The sequence below is a fragment of the Urtica dioica genome, chromosome 4 (genome assembly GCF_054948205.1).
Source record: "Urtica dioica subsp. dioica isolate 48M chromosome 4, U.dioica_male_clone48M_v1_H2, whole genome shotgun sequence".
NCBI lineage: Eukaryota > Viridiplantae > Streptophyta > Magnoliopsida > Rosales > Urticaceae > Urtica > Urtica dioica.
The window spans coordinates 46,378,748-46,394,822 of record NC_142759.1 but is presented as its reverse complement, the minus strand read 5'-3'; the positions used below and the strand labels follow the sequence as shown (position 1 = coordinate 46,394,822).

Sequence of the window (16,075 nt, the reverse complement as noted above, 5' to 3'; positions counted from 1 at the left end):
GAGACAATTCATGGAGAAGCTGACTCAGCACAACAAGATATCAGCAATGCTGTGACATGGCAGCGGAGGCTAGGGAACATGAGCCAAAAAGGAATGCAAGAACTCACCAAACAAGACCTCATAAAAGTCAAAGATCTGAAAGATCTTGAGTTTTGTGAGAATTGCATCCTAGGCAAGGCTCATAGATTGAAGTTCCCAAAAGCTGTCCATAACACAAAGTCAATCCTTGACTATGTCCATTCTGACTTGTGAGGTTCACCACAAGTGATGGTATCACTTTCTAAATCTCAGTACTTCATTACTTTTGTTGATGATTTTTCAAGAAAAACCTGGATATATTTTCTGAAAACAAAAGATGAAGCTTTTCAAAAAAATTTGTCTTGGAAAACCTTAATTGAAAACCAAACCGAGAAGAAAGTGAAAAGGCTAAGAACTGATAATGGTCTTGAATTTTGTAACTCTGAGTTTATCAAATTCTGTGAAGATCATGGTATAGCCAGGAAACATACATGTGCTTACACACCTCAGCGAAATGGTGTGGCTGAAAGGTTCAATAGGACAATCATGGAGAAAGTAAGGTGTATGCTTGCTGATTCCGGATTGCCACAAAGATTCTGGGCAAAGGCTGCTACTACGGCTTGTTACTTGATCAACAGGTCACCAAATTCATCCCTGGACTTCAAAGTCCCTGAACAGGTATGGTCTAATCATAAACCAAATTATATTCATTTGAGACCTTTTGGCTGTATGGTGTATGTGCATGCTAGTCAAGGAAAATTGAATCCTAGGGCTATTAAAGGTGTGTTCCTAGGATATCCTGATGGTGTAAAGGATATAGAATGTGGCTGATAGAAGAAAAGAAAATAGTCATCAGTAGAGATATGATATTTAATGAGTCTGTATTTTATAAAACTAATCCCTGTGATCAGACAAGCTTAAGGCTTGATCAGAGTAATAAAACTACGGAACAGGTTCAGGTGGAGCTAAGAGATGTTACAAGCACATAGGATCAAGGTGGAGCCTATCCAGATCAAGGTGGAGCTGAACATGACCAACTGAAGCAACAAATGAAGAAGACCAAGCAGCAACAGCAAATCAACAAGAGGATCATCAAACTGATGAGAATGTTGATGAAGACCTTGAAGGCTACATGCTCACAAGGGACAGACCCAGGTGTGTGATCAACAAGCCAGCTAGATTTTCTCAAGCTGATCTGATAGCTTTTGCTTTGAATGCTGCTGAGTTGATTGAAGAAGAACCAAGGAGCTACTCAGAGGCTCAGAAAAGCACACAATGGAAAATGTGGCATCAGGCCATGACTGAAGAAATGGAATCCCTGGACAAAAACAACACTTGGATGCTTGTCTCAATTCCTGAAAACAAAAGAGTTGTTGGATGCAAGAGGGTTTTCAAATTGAAACCAGGTATTCCAGGAGTGGAGAAGCCAAGGTATAAAGCCAGACTTGTGGCCAAGGGCTATTCTCAGATTGAAGGCATTGATTATCATGAAGTTTTCTCACCAGTATTCAAGCACACCTCAATCAGAATAATCCTAGCTGCAGTGGCCATGTATGACCTAGAACTAGGAGCAACTAGATGTCAAGACTACTTTCTTGCATGGCACGCTAGAAGAAGAGGTCTACGTGGAGCAACCAGAGGGCTTTGTCTAAGGAAATCCAAAGAAGAAGGTTTGTCTACTGAAGAAGTCTCTATATGGTCTTAAACAATCACCTAGACAATGGTATCTAAGGTTTGATGAGTTTATGATCAAACAAGGATTTCAAAGGAGCAAGTATGATAGCTGTGTCTATCTCACACAGCTAAAGAATGGAAATTTCATATATCTTCTCATCTATGTTGATGACATGCTTATAGCCTTTAAAGATACTGTGAGTTGGAAATCTACTCTTCAGCATGTTATAGCTTTGTCCACCACAAAAGCTGAATATATTGCTCTCACTGAAGCAATTAAAGAAACTTTATGGTTAAAAGGGTTCACCAGAGAACTTGGTCTGACTGATGAAGAAACAGTGGTCAATTGTGATTCTCATAGTGCAATTCACTTGTCCAAGAATAGTGTGTTCCATGAGAGGACAAAACATATTGATGTGAGACTGTACTTCATCAAGGATGTCATTAATGAGAAACTGGTACAGGTGAAGAAGATTGATATTGAGGTAAACCCTGCTCACATGTTTACCAAGGTGATCCCAAAAGTTTGAAGGAGCTCTAAACTTGCTAAAGGATGGTCAAGGAGGAGTGACCATGGAAATAGGCCTCGAGATGAAAGAGAAACTTTGATGATCCACACTGATGAAGACTTAAAGCGCTGAACGTGAAGAAGGGTGATGACTCAGCAAGGTGGAGATTTGTGAAAGCAATGCCTCGTCATCATGACACGTCAGCACAAGGCTCTACCACGCGGACTGGAGTTGGTTAGGTAGTTACATTGTACCTAGACATCTTGTAACCAGAGCAGTGTAGTTTATAAACACTAGCCTGGATAGTTTGTGTAGTTCAATTCATTATTGTTAGAGAGAAAAAGAATCTGAGAGAGATAGAGTGTGTGAGATTGAGAAGAGGGCTTGATCTCTGGGAAATACTCGAGTGAAATCTGTTGTGAGGCTTGTTCAAGTGTGCTGGGTTGTAACTTGAAGGTCGAGATCAAGGATTTGATCGGATTGTTTCTTGTAACTCGTTTGAAGATAGTGGATCATCGAAATAGGACTCTCTCGAGGCCTAACTGGATTATGATTCTCTTTGAATCTGAACCAGGATAAAAATCAGCGTGTCTTTCTCTTTGTTCTTCCTCAATTTCTTTCAGTTTTCTGTTCTTCGCGCTAAACTTCGTAGATAACTTCCTGTGCAAGTTATCGCTGGTTTTTTGTTTTGATCTGCGTTATTTGTTGAAAGTCTGTAGAATTGTGTTTTTCCGCATTCAATTCTCAACACACGCAAATAAGGGAACTACATATTTATACAAAATAATATAGAGTCACAAGTAGTATACTTGAGAAGAAAAAATGCCAATATTTCTCAAGACACCGAGAGAGAGCTGGTTAAACATGTAAAAGATTACATACATTATTAATGAATATGATGAAAAGCTTCGGTCTTTATTACACAAAATAATATACACGAATCAAGTGTGGTTGTCATGAATTAAGACAAGTTCATTTGGCGCATCAGAGATTCTATCTTCTCAACGTCCTCTGGAATGTCAACGCCATGAGCCTCATGGTCAACCTTTATCACCTGGACACAAATATCAGTCACACCCGAGTTAAAACGTCAGGTTCACATTTGATTAAAATAACAAAACTATCAACCTTAATTTTGTGTTACTTGACTTACAACAGCATGAAAAAAAGGGGGGACTTAAAGCATATCACCTTCATTTTGTAGCCGTTTTCAAGGACTTTAAGCTGCTCGAGATCTTCCTCGAGTTGCAGCGGTGTAGCCTCAAGCTCCGAATATGTCTTCAGAAACTTGGAATCATAGCTCTGGTTTTTTACATACAGAGTCACAAACCCATTTGGATAAATAACACACTGCCTCTACAAAGCTCACTTCCAAATAAATAAATAAGAAGTACCTGGATTCCCAGATGAAGCATATACGGATATTGTGGGTTGACCTTTCCTGACCTGTGTAACAGCGATGTCTAATTTAGAGAGTGAAAGCATAAACAGATAATGGGAACGTGTTCTAGTTCTCACTTGTTGAACGGAATTAAGCCCCTCGAAAAGTATATTGCGTAGCCACGATTGTCAACCACACATTTCACCCGATTCGGATCGAACGCATCTTCCGCTTTCAGTGGCGTAACAGCGGTGCTAAAAACTGCATCGGGTGTTTTCTACAAAAACATAAACAAGTTTAGACATTGACCAGACGATATACTAAGAGTTCCATATCTTTAAAAATAGACTTATTGCACCGGTGGCCTCTCAACTTTATGGGTCGTGCATATTGGCCCTTTCTTTATTGTTTTTTCTTTTCTTTCTTTGCAAAAGCAGTTCCTGAACTCCGCACTCGTGCTGCCTTCACCTCGGCTTAAATAGTAATTTTATGAATTTTTATAAAAGTATGCTCGTGCAAAATTTTCAAAGCCAGTGCACTGTTTGTGGAAGAAAAATAAATAAATAACAGAGACTAGTCCGTGAACTGTTTGTAAAATTCAGGGATCGCATATATAAAAAAATGAAGAGTGGTGAGATGGGTTCACCTGCAAGGCTTTGACGATCCCGTCTATAATCTCGGGTTCGAGAAGAGGCTCGTCACCCTGAATGTTGACTACTATGTCGTACTTCTTTCCAAGCTTCTCAAGAGCTTCATTGCAACGCTCGGTTCCTGAGTAGTGCACACAACTATGAGCCTGAGCAACGACATTATAAAGCGAAACAAAGGCTTACCGTTCCGGCAAGACACCGAGGTCATGATGACGTCAGCGCCGAAGCCCCGGCAGCATTCTGCAATATTTTCGTCATCCGTAGCCACAACTACAAATATTGGACATGAACAAATAAAGAGCAATAAGACAAGGCTTTTGTTTCAAAATGACATTTCTCACAAGCAAGCAAGATTTCTTGAACTAGCATAATCAGTTATCAGATGATACAAATTATCGAACGCGATCAAAACGCCGTCTGTCATTTATGATCTCCAACGTAACCAAAATGTGGTTTACATGAAAGCTGACCACGAAACGCACTTTTTCCCCTTAATATATACATATATATATTCCTTCTCAAAAATTAAGAGTGAACACGAACTCGAGTGAATATACATACGTACCGATATGATCCAATGAAGTGGCAAGCTTCGCTCTTTCCCAGGTTCTCTGCAGGTAGGGTCAGACGATTACAAACGTTTAAAAAAAAGCGAATCAGATTTCTCCGTAGAACAAAAAGAAAAATCGGGCAATACGGCCATATATGTAACTAAATTATCATTATTTATTGGTTTTACAGTATAAAAGAATTGACGTCCATTGGACCGCAAATAGATAGAATCTAAATTGTGTTTTCTTTTTAGTTGCGGGAAGGTTATCAGATTCCCCAAAATCGGAAGGCAGATCAAAGATGAGATTTTCGGAACCTGAATCATGGGCTTTCCGAGGATGTGAGCCAATGGTTTGCCTTGGAACCTGGACGACGCGAAACGAGCTGGAATAATTCCGACGACCCGGCTCCGGAACTTGGCAACCCGGCCCAGGTAGAACCGAGCCCCGATTGCGGCGGCGACGGCAGCTCCGGCCACCACGCCGTGAACGATCCACGCCTTGGGGCTGCCCCAAGATCCCTCCGAAGAACACGTCGGCATGGTTGGGGATTACGTGCCCAGAAGATCTCGCGTGTGTGTGTGTGTGTGAGAGAGGGAGTGTGAAACGCCACTGTGAGTGTGAACTGTTTTATGTTCCTTCGTACTTGTGATTAATTTGTAAAATCAATGTCTATTAATAAGATCTGTGCAGTGATCACAATAATATAAATATGTGAGGAAATGACAGTTCATCTCTGTCCAAGCTGTGTCTTACTCTAACTCACCATGTGCCCGTTTACTTGCCCAATAATACAACACCAAATCTTGTGTTTTTCCTTGAATTAAAATACTAAACTAGCAACAAGTATTATTGTCATTAAAAGTTGTGTTTATATTATTCTCAAGATCTTAAAAGGAGATTCTCCATAAACGTCAGTAGTATCATCGCTGTAAAATAACATTAGTTTTATATTTTAAAAATCTCATTAGACACTTCGCTGCACACAAATAGCATTTACCGGCAATTTCAATCTCCATAAGAAGGATGAAGGAAATATGCGTGTTCCTTGTAAAACTGCCTTTTTTTTTATATCATAATATAATAAAATGAACAAAAAAGCCCTTATATGTGTTACATTAGAGCAAACTAGCTAGCGATGACAAAACTGGTGGTGAATGGTTGTTAGACTTGGATCTAAATAAACAAATAAATAAAGGCTACCACGGAGAGACACTCCGACCGTAACCATTGGGATCTCCACGGCGCTTATTCTTCTTCGCAGACTTGTCTTTTCTCGACCCGCTCTTCGAGCTTCCCGGAGCGCCGTCGGTGCCATTCTCTTTTTCTTTCTTCTTCTTGCGGGACTTGGATTTCTCTGCCGATTTCCTCTTCTTCCCGTCTCCGCCGCCGCCACGTGGCAGCGGGTCTTCATCGTCCACTTGCCAGTTGCAGAGCAAGTCGTGCTTTCCGGGCTGGGACTCCAGCGGCTCGCCCGCCCCGGGAAGGAGGCTGTTGAAAGTCACTTGACCGGTCAACCCTCCCTTTCGTTCCACCAGCAGTGAGTCCGGTCTGATTATCGTGCCCAGTATGCTCCGCCCCGGCCCCAAGCTCATTATCGTCTTTGGATTCGTCAGAGTTGTGAACGCCATTGAAAATGCCGATCTAATCTGTAACCGATTAAAGAGAGACAAGAAAAATTATTACAACTTCAATCCAAGTCCTTACTCTCACCTGTCAACTCAAGTCTCAAGAACCCTTTTCTTACGGTGAAGTGGTGAACCATAGAAGCAGAGCAAGCAAAAAAGGAAGAATGAATATTAAAAACCAGTTGGAAGCATGTATAAGTAAACCGTTCTGATTTACACTCATTCATACGTTCCACATACACAGAAGAGGAATAAGTTTGTCATACAACTCCAAAAGAACAGTTAATTTCAATAATAAAATCAAGTAATAAAAATGGAGCACGTGACTTTTTTAGCAGGACAAGCTAACCTGAAAGTAGTTGAACGAGTTCTTTCCGATATCATTCTCCGGTGCCTATAAAATCAGAAAATGAACATTGATAATTAAAAGCTTGAATTGGAATAAATAAATCATTATAATTCCATTAGTTAGGGTTTTTCTCTTTTGAGAAAGCAGAGCATATACAAATCAATAACAAATAATCACCAAACCTGTGGATCTTCAATGGAAATAAGACCAGGGCGTGTGAAATTCACAAAACTGAAAAGAAACACACAACTTCTGTCACGGAGAGCTGATAGATATAACATATGTTGATGACTAAAAATAGCAAGAAACATCAAGCGGGAATATTAATATATGTACCCTCTGCTACTCTTTGAGAAAAAGGTTCCGTCCCCGCTGCATGATACACCAACATCTGTGGTGTTTAATTTTCGTCCATAAAAATCAAAGAATTTGACCTATTTTCCAAATACCGAATAAGAAAGAAGAGAAAACCATGAGTGTAAACCCCAGGAACGCCTTTAAAGAGCTTCAACTTTTTGTGCTAAAATACGAGGCTTGTAATTTATAGTGCATTTTGCGACACGAAAGGAGCCACAGCAAAAATCAAAGGATTTTGGTTTTGAAACACATACCAAAAGAATTCCCAGGTTGGGTTCTGGTTCCCTTAGACTCTGTCACAATATATAAACTATTGTTAAAAAGTAATTAAAAGCTGGGGATATAAAACAGCTTCTGCTGAAGAGGAGTGAATATATATTTATATATATATATATATATATATATATATATATATATATATATATTAACTCAATGGAGAAGATCACTTAGCCCCACTTATAATATGCATGACAATTTCCCAATTGATTGAAACTTTTTGAAAATTTCCAGACTTAATCAAGCAGAGTTGGATTCAAATAAACATTCTTTGTTGCATTTACCTGCAACATTGCCAGAAGCATGGTGAGGAGGGCATAAGAACCTAATCCACCAGTGTATACCTTGATAACAAATTAGACTTGAATTAGTCAGTCTGGATACATCAATTTTTATTTTTTATTTATAAAGATAAAGAAAATAAAAATTACCTCATTCAGTTCCCTTTGCTGCAAAAATACTTTTAAAATCAAGCACAGTGGTCGCAGAGGAGGAAGTTTGGAAACTGCTTCCTGAAGAGCAAAGCAAGGTGATCAAGCTATACACTCACTCAAACCAATAAAAAAAATGAAACGCAACAAACAATGAAGATAAACACAAAACTATATTCATTGTTCAATGCTGCTATTTTTATCGGGTGTCTCCGAAGAGACTTGTTCAATGCTGTCAACAAGTTCAGGCACCAAGTCAAAGTTTAACACAAAAAGACGACATAGATAATAAATCCAACCTGGATGTATTCAGCAGCCATCGGCCCATTCTGTAAGTCAAAACTGGAATATGAGAACAGTAGTTAATTTATTTTCACATCTACAAAACCACGAGTAATTGAGCAATGATTTGCATCAAAGTGCTGATGCAAAGCTTTTTCATGAGTAATAATTATGTTTTTGTTTTGTTATCTTACCAGCATCCTCGAACACAAAGTTCATAGGTATTACAGTGAGTAACACCAGAATAGTTATAACATGCCTACACTTTTTTTATCCCAATAATATTACAACTGAATAAGAAAAAGGACCTAGGCCAATGTATTCAAAGATATTGCATGTAACTGTCCTGTCCTTAGACTCCTTACTACTGACACGGAGCTTATAAGATGAAACACACTATGTTGGCCAGTCACTTGAGTTACCATATTTTTTTAATAGTCTGAAGAATATGGACTTGACAACTTTAAACTTTTTGGAAAAAAAACAAATTACTATGACAAGAGTGGTGAACCTTATATCAAAATTGACGCCACTTCTCTGTTCTATAAATTTAATGATGGGTACACGGGCCTTCGCAATCACCTGAAGAATTGATGGCCAATGTGAGAAAACTTCTCATGTCAATTGTTACTAATCCGACTTAATTTGCAAATATAAAGAGATTTTACGTTTATATTTTTTCCCATTCTCCTCTGTCGCAATGACCGAGAAATAGCCACCAAGCCTAGCGGCGGTTTAACGATTCCCGACTCGAGAATCACAACCTAGAGATCAACATGAAACCGATATATGGAAAACTCAATAGTTTCAGTAACATCACATCACTAATCTGGAAGTCAAGAACGAGCAATTTGCTACCTTAGTTACTTCAAAACATAAAGGTTACCATACGAATGCCACTGATACACAATCGTAGCAGGAAAATAAATAAATACATTACAAACAACGTACTTACATCTATATCGCTAGTTGGAAGATAAAGCCCCGTCTTGAAAGAACCAAAAATCTCCACCTGCAAAATAATAAAACAGTAAAGTTCAGGATTGCGAATTAAACCACTCTAGGAGGGAGATAGAATCGAAGTATACCTTGCAGTTCGGCCAAATATGCTTAATAACACCAACGACGTCCTCAATTGCTTTATTACGCGACTCTTGCTCTTCAAGAGTCGGAGATAAAAACTCACAAAAATCAACAATCTCTGTAAAATAAAAACATTCAAACCGAAATCAAATTCAAATCCAGCACCCATTACCTCACGAGCCACTCGAAGAAAAAATTATTTTCACAAAACCAAGACCTCAACCTTTATGGAGCTGAAGCATAGGGCTTTTGTACTTGCTGTTTTCGCGGAACCACCCGGTCTCGAGCCGCCGTTCGGCTTCCAGCACCGGAGTCTCCGGCTCCGCCGCCGCCGACTTCGCTGGAGGCGTAGAGACCAGAATCGGATCCGCGAAGTCGGATTTGACGTCTAGGGAGAAGAAATCGATGGCGGGAATCTCCGGCGACGGAGCGTCCGGAGCGTCGAGCGTTAACTCGCTGCGGAAGACGACGTACGAATCGAAATCTTGGGGAGGCGGAGATTCATCGGTTCCGGCTGAGAGAGACAGAGGAGGTACAGTATCGTAGAGGAAACTTTGGGGAATTTCCTCCATGGGAGAGACAACTGGAGCAAGAAGAAGCGAAGAGAGGGGTTTTTTTCTGTTCTTTGTGGCGCCAAGCTTTAGGGCTTTGCGTTTTGCCTTTAGCGTAGGCATAGATACCAGAGAGAGAGAGAGTGCGAACTACGATAAAAAACACAAATGTCGTTTCTTTAGAAACAAAATAATGTAGTTTTTATTTTGAAGTTGGAACCTAATGTTTTTTTTTTCTCTTTCGAGTCTATTTTTCAAAAATGTCATGTTTGTTTTAATCCTCGATTTATCGACTATAACAAAAGTATACCTTAAAATTTAAAAGAAAATTTTTCTTTGGTACAAAAATCTCAATATATCAAAACTAAATCCATTAGTTCAATAATATTTTAAATTAGACTTTTGACTCATATTCTAAGAAAAAATACTATTCTTTTAGAACCCGCTCACTAAAGGTCAAACATCATTCCATTCTCATGAAAGTCAGAAAAAGCCTAGCTGGAAATTGAAAAAAAAAAAAAAACACCCCACAAAGAACCCCATCGATCTTTGCGACTTGAGTGTACATGTTAGTTTCGGGTTTGTATATTTGGATTGGTTAGTCTCTATTTGTTTGGTGAATTAACATCGCACCGCGCCGGTGTCCAATTATTTGTTTTACCTTGTGTTATCTTGTGAAAAAAAAACAAAACAGAGATTTGTGTTAGTTGAGTTTTCTTTTTTCGGCGCGGTGGAGAGGACAAAAGTTTAGAGAGAAAGACTAATCAAATCAGATTAGCTCGAATGTGCAGAGTTAAAAGTGTTGGGGGTGAAACACGGGAGATAACGACTTAAGAGAGAGTGAGACGTTCTAGAAAGGTGAAATTCTATGTCAAGAACGTGGGAAGTGAGTGAGAAGAGTATTTGAGGGTTGTGTGCTCATTTTGGTGAGGTGTAGAGTCGCGAAGGTTGATGTTTAGTCACGAAAATTTCTTATCGAAGTTTTGAAAGACGTGACCTGCATGGAGTTAGTGTATAAGGTTTACAAGATAATCGATTAGATTCAAGATCGACTTAAAAATTGAAGCTCCATATACAATGGTTACGATTCCAATGGAGTCTGCTGTCTTGAAGGACGATGTTGACGTTATGTATTATACGATGCACAAAAATCTTAAAATATTTTCACTTTCTGTAAGCTTAGTATCAAAAGAAATCATAGCATCAAATGCAAATCGAGGAGTTGCTAAAGGAAAAAAAATCGCCTCGCGTTGAACCCAAATTTACACAAAAAATTTAAAAAAAAATCTCCTTATTAATACACACAAATTATTAATTCTTTTTAAATCTAAACAAATATTTATCATATCATTGTATAATGCAAAAAAAAAATTAAAAGGAAAAGTATTTCCTCGTTAATACAAAAAATAATATAAGAAATATTTTACTATTGTTAAAAAAAATTATTGATATGTTTTGTATTATAAAATGGTATAATAAATGTTTAATAAATTTTAAGAAAAGTTCATAAAAAAAATTTTGTGCTATAAAATAATATAAGTAATCTTTACTAGTTTTAAGAAATACAGTTATTAAAGTTTTGTATTATAAACTAATACAATCAGTATTCAATTAGTTTGAAGGGTTTTTTTTGTACATGAGGTGAGAGTTTTTTTTTTTTTTTTGGTATTATAAAAATATATAGCTAATGTTGAACTAATTTTAAGAAAAAAAATAATAATTTTTCATCAAATTAGAGGCTGACACGTGTTCGTCCATTCAACTTAACGGAAGAAATACATACGGCGCAACTAAAACGTAGTATTATGTATTATTGTCGACGCAAAAAATGAATAAGTATATAAGTATCATTTTGGATAAACATTAAATATTTTTGCCGCCGCTAACCCTAAAATATATAAATGTTTATTATTATTATTTTTTTTTACTTTTAGTCTTATACTAATTTGAAAACTCGATTCTAACCTTTACTTAAAGTAACATTTTAATTTAGAAGAAAATATAAACTTAAAAAAAAATAATAAATAAAAACCTCCACCTCTATAAAACTCTAGATACTTATAGAGAACGATGGTCACAAGAACGAATGTCTACATTGTCATGGAGTTTGCTCACGCCAGAGAACTCTTCGCCAAAATCGCTATCACATTTAACCAATCACATATTTTCATTTGTGTAGTGTCTAAACTATGACACTTTTTACTTTAACTTGGATTTAGCGCGTTCTCAAGTGTTTTTGATGGTTTTAGTGTTATTATAGTGAATTTCAGGTCAACATGGATGAAAAGTAGCTGTCGGGTCACATATCGATGGAACGGAAAAGCGATGAATTTGGAGTCAAAATGAAGAAAATGAAGATTTGGAGGCTTGTGCGCAAGACCTCGCGGCGCGACCTCAGCGATCATCAAATCTCGTGCCGCGACCATAAGATCTCGCGCCGCGACCCCCGCATTGTCACGAACACAAAAAGTTCCAGGAGCTTCTCGCGGTGATCTCGCGTCGCGACGAGACGTATAAGGAAATCTCGCACCGCGATGATGGATGGCGCGCCGCGAGACGACGAATCTTGACGAAAATAAACTCGGATTTTGACTTAATCCTAGCCGTTGGATCGTTTTTTAAGGCCCAGATCAGTCCAAAATTGTACTTCGACCTAAACCACTATAAAACATATAACTCAAACTCTATTTTTAGGTTTCGCTTTATTTTTTTATTATTTTTTTAGAGCTTTTGCCAAGGAGAGAAAGCTTATCAATGGAATTGACAAAATCCGATCAGCCGGAACTCCATTAATAGTTTTTCTTCTTCCTTCTATCTATTTTTTGCTCTTAATTTCTGAATGTGTTTTTTAATTCCTATTACGTTATAATCATGAGTTCTCTTCTTCATTCTATTCTAGTTTTATTGCTTTTAATTACTCTCCTTGTTTTGATCATGGTCATGAACACCGTTAGAGGCTAAGTCTTTAACGGGGTTACGATGTAGTCGGGATTAGATGTAGATTAGGGGTTTCGTTAGGGTTTGATTAGTTATTAACTGTTTCATGAATATGTTTGCTTGTGTAGAAGTGTTCTTAACGCATTCTTTAGCTTGATCACCTTTAGAATTGTTTAATTCGAGTATTTAGCTGCTTGAGAGAGAGCGAATACTCGTGCCCTTTTTCATTCATCACATTGTTTTTAGGTTGCTTGACGGCTTAGACAATTGTGTAATCGTTAGAATTCTCGTGTTTAGTGCATGTGGTTGCTTTAATAGGATTAGAGGCCGAGAGGATAAGTAATCCGACAATTGCATAGGTTCGCTAGATCAGTCGAGAGAGGCTAGGGAATATTATTGAGAGAATGAGATATTAGCTTACATAGAAATAGTTGTAATTGTTCGTTCCCGAAACCCCGATGTTGTGTTACCCGGTGAAATCGTAACCCCGTAGCTTATTTTTGTTATCTCGTGTTTACTTCTCGTTTATTTTTACGTTAATTTATTTGTTAGTTTTATTATCACATCCATCAACAAATTTTGGGAATCAATTCGCTCTTAGTTGTTTAACGTCGCTATAGTAACTAGTCCCTGTGGGATCGATATCCGTTACTTACGTAACACTATTACTTGTTCGATACGTCCGCTTGCGTGCTAGTTACAAAAATATCGCAACAAGTTTTTGGCGCCGTTGCCGGGGAACTTTTTACAATAGCGTTGAAAAATAATCTTCTTAGCCATTTGATTTCGTTACGCGTTTCCTAACTCTGCATGTCATTTTCTCTATTTAGAAGGTACATGCGGAGTGAGGGAATATCAAACCTCGTTTCACTAAATCTTGAGATCGAAAAATTCTGCAAGATGAACAAAAAGCAAAGGAACGAGCAATGGGAGATAGAGCGAACAACGCAGGGAACGAAGAGCCAAAGACCCTATTTCAATATGGGTTACCATCAGCTGACGCCGCGCAATCGGCAATCGCTCTCCCGGATCTTGCGGGTAACCAGAATTTCGAAATTAAGACCGGCATAATACATATGGTCCAAGCGAATCAATTCTCTGGATCACCTGCCGAAGACCCACAATACCATCTAACGAACTTCGTCGAGATCGCAAACACGTTCAAGCTCCATAATGTGTCCGACGAAGCCATCCGCCTCCACCTCTTCCCATTCTCACTACGAGACCGAGCCAAGACGTGGCTCAACTCCGTTCCGCCGGGTTCCATCACCTCATGGGCCGACTTGCGCATCAAATTCATCTCAAAGTTCTTCCCGTTCGAGAAGATGCACAAGAGACGCAACGAGATCCACTCGTTTGCTCAGTACGACGGGGAGTCCTTATTTGAAGCATGGGGGCGCTTCAAGGAATTAGAGCGGAGGTGCCCCAATCATGGCATCCAAGAGTGGATGATGGTGCAGATTTTCTATGGCGGTCTCTCACCATCATCTCGCACCATGGTCAACACGGCCGCTGGAGGGTCGTTCTTTCAGAAGACGGAGGAGGAAGCTCACAGCATTCTCGAGGAGCTGGCTTACAACAACGATCAATGCCCGTCCGAGCGGCGCATCTTGAAGAATATGCATGTCACTCCCGAGATGGAGCTGATTAAGGCACTGGCGGCACAGGTGGCGGATCTCACAAGGTCAATCCAGGGACAGAAGGCCTCCGTTCAGGCCGTGCACACCCCTGAGGTCTGTTTCTGGTGCAATGGGCAGCACAATAGTGACAAGTGCGTTTATGGGGACAACGGCCAACAGGCCAACTTCATCAACAACAGGCTATCCCAGAACAACTACAATCAAGGCCCAAGGAACAACCACCAGAATGAGGGATGGAGAGGTCCCCAAAACAACATGTTGATGCAACCCGCGCCTCAAGCCCAGCCTCGTCCACCACAGAATCAGCCCCGACCACCGCCATACCAAGCTACTCCATTTCGGGCGTACAAGGGCGAGACCAACCTAGAAGAGCTCATCGCCAACTTGGCCACGTCAACAACCGCCTTCATAAACTCAACCACCGAGTTCATGCACGAAACGAAGACGTCTCTCTCGAACCAATCGGCTCAGATCCAAAATCTCAAGACGCAAATGGGGCAACTGTCGGCAGCGGTAAACTCGGGACCTCAGGGAACGCTACCGAGCAACACCGACATCAACCCTAGGTCACAAGTCAACGCCATTACACTCAGAAGTGGACAAGTGATCGACAACTCAGACAAGAAGAAAGAGAAGGTGGGGAAAGACGAGCCCCCCGTATCGATGAACCAAGCCACGCCACCTCCGACGAGTGCACCAGCTCCAACAAGCACACCAAAGCTGCCATTTCCTCAGAGGCAGAAAAGGGAAACTAGACCACCAGTTCAGCAAATTCCTCGAGGTATTCAAGCAGCTTCAGATAAATATCCCGTTTGCTGACGCTCTTGAGCAAATGCCAACGTACGCCAAGTTTCTGAAGGACATCCTCTCGAAAAAGTGGAAGATAGAGGATTGTAGCATGATCACCCTCACCGAAGAGTGCTCCGCCATCATTCAGAGGAAGTTGTCAGTGAAGATGAAGGATCCAGGGAGTTTCACCGTCCCGTGTGCTATCGGGAACACCTTCTTTGAGCGAGCACTATGCGACCTGGGAGCGAGCATCAACCTGATGCCGTATTCTATCTTTAACAAGCTCGGCATCGGAGGGGTGAAGCCGACCCGAATCACGCTCCAAATGGCGGACTAATCCATCGTATACCCGCGAGGATGTTGTCAATGGTGCCCATAAGAAGAGTTGTAGTCTTTATTTTGTACATTTGATGTAATAAAGTCTCACAAAGACTCTTGCTTGTAATTGCTTATTCATTATTAAAAAGTTGAAACGTTCATTCATTCTTCCTTGTCTGTTTGAAGCCTTATGATAAAACATTAGTCTTTAGTCTATAAACAAACTTAACAACTTACGAAGAGACAAATGTAGATTTGCATGAACAAACTCTTTGTAGTTTGCTTAAAACGACATATTCGCAATCTAAGGGTCAAAGGACTATTGACCTCAGTACGATTGTTAGGAGAATCTATTGATGTCTGGTTATGGGGCATTGAGAGTTGGAGACTCTATAGTTCTTCTAGGTATCTTCCGAAGGTACTGAATTGACCAGTGCACTTCTAGAGACAAAATAAGAACAAACCATTTAACATCTTATGTCTCGAAGTCACTAGGTATGAATTACATCGATCTTTGCGACTCTTGAGTGTACATGTTAGTTTCGGGTTTGTATATTTGGATTGGTTAGTCTCTATTTGTTTGGTGAATTAACATCGCACCGCGCCGGTGTCCAATTATTTGTTTTACCTTGTGTTATCTTGTGAAAAAAA

The 16,075-nt window shown here is 39.7% G+C and overlaps 3 protein-coding genes and 1 non-coding gene across 4 annotated transcripts; 1 reads left to right on the top strand and 3 right to left on the bottom strand.

Moving 5' to 3' along the window:
• Positions 1-2,990: 2,990 nt before the first annotated feature.
• CKS (Nucleotide-diphospho-sugar transferases superfamily protein) lies at positions 2,991-5,578 on the bottom strand. Its single transcript, XM_089611585.1, has 8 exons — positions 5,101-5,578; positions 4,798-4,843; positions 4,416-4,502; positions 4,229-4,353; positions 3,720-3,859; positions 3,596-3,647; positions 3,393-3,503; positions 2,991-3,255 (listed from the first exon to the last, which is right to left on the bottom strand). The coding sequence occupies exons 1-8, from the start codon at positions 5,323-5,325 to the stop codon at positions 3,163-3,165; spliced, it is 879 nt and encodes a 292-aa protein (XP_089467711.1). The 5' UTR covers positions 5,326-5,578; the 3' UTR covers positions 2,991-3,162.
• Positions 5,579-5,831: 253 nt separating this feature from the next.
• On the bottom strand, positions 5,832-9,881 carry LOC149401689 (Nucleotidyltransferase family protein). Its single transcript, XM_089611584.1, has 13 exons — positions 9,413-9,881; positions 9,195-9,307; positions 9,062-9,118; positions 8,775-8,870; positions 8,618-8,688; positions 8,124-8,166; positions 7,825-7,905; positions 7,678-7,737; positions 7,372-7,410; positions 7,097-7,194; positions 6,943-6,991; positions 6,761-6,805; positions 5,832-6,432 (listed from the first exon to the last, which is right to left on the bottom strand). The coding sequence occupies exons 1-13, from the start codon at positions 9,861-9,863 to the stop codon at positions 5,983-5,985; spliced, it is 1,653 nt and encodes a 550-aa protein (XP_089467710.1). The 5' UTR covers positions 9,864-9,881; the 3' UTR covers positions 5,832-5,982.
• A 3,722-nt stretch (positions 9,882-13,603) lies between these two features.
• Positions 13,604-15,136, top strand: LOC149401687 (uncharacterized). Its single transcript, XM_089610843.1, has one exon. The coding sequence runs from the start codon at positions 13,604-13,606 to the stop codon at positions 15,134-15,136; it is 1,533 nt and encodes a 510-aa protein (XP_089466969.1).
• On the bottom strand, positions 14,012-14,115 carry LOC149401688 (small nucleolar RNA R71). The gene has a single exon (XR_016296862.1). It is a non-coding gene; the product is annotated as a small nucleolar RNA R71 (small nucleolar RNA).
• Positions 15,137-16,075: the final 939 nt, after the last annotated feature.

Bases quoted from the DNA above. Each gene is read 5' to 3' on its own strand.
- CKS (XM_089611585.1), bottom strand. From the start codon at position 5,325: ATGCCGACGTGTTCTTCGGAGGGATCTTGGGGCAGCCCCAAGGCGTGG. The intron at 4,503-4,797 runs GTACGTATGTAT...CAATATTTGTAG, and splicing joins CACTTCATTGGATCATATCG to TTGTGGCTACGGATGACGAA. The intron at 3,860-4,228 runs GTGAACCCATCT...ATGTTTTTGTAG, and splicing joins GGATCGTCAAAGCCTTGCAG to AAAACACCCGATGCAGTTTT.
- LOC149401689 (XM_089611584.1), bottom strand. From the start codon at position 9,863: ATGCCTACGCTAAAGGCAAAACGCAAAGCCCTAAAGCTTGGCGCCACA. The intron at 7,906-8,123 runs GTTGGATTTATT...TTTGCTCTTCAG, and splicing joins TGGCTGCTGAATACATCCAG to GAAGCAGTTTCCAAACTTCC. The intron at 7,738-7,824 runs GTAATTTTTATT...TTTGTTATCAAG, and splicing joins AGCAAAGGGAACTGAATGAG to GTATACACTGGTGGATTAGG.
- LOC149401687 (XM_089610843.1), top strand. From the start codon at position 13,604: ATGGGAGATAGAGCGAACAACGCAGGGAACGAAGAGCCAAAGACCCTA.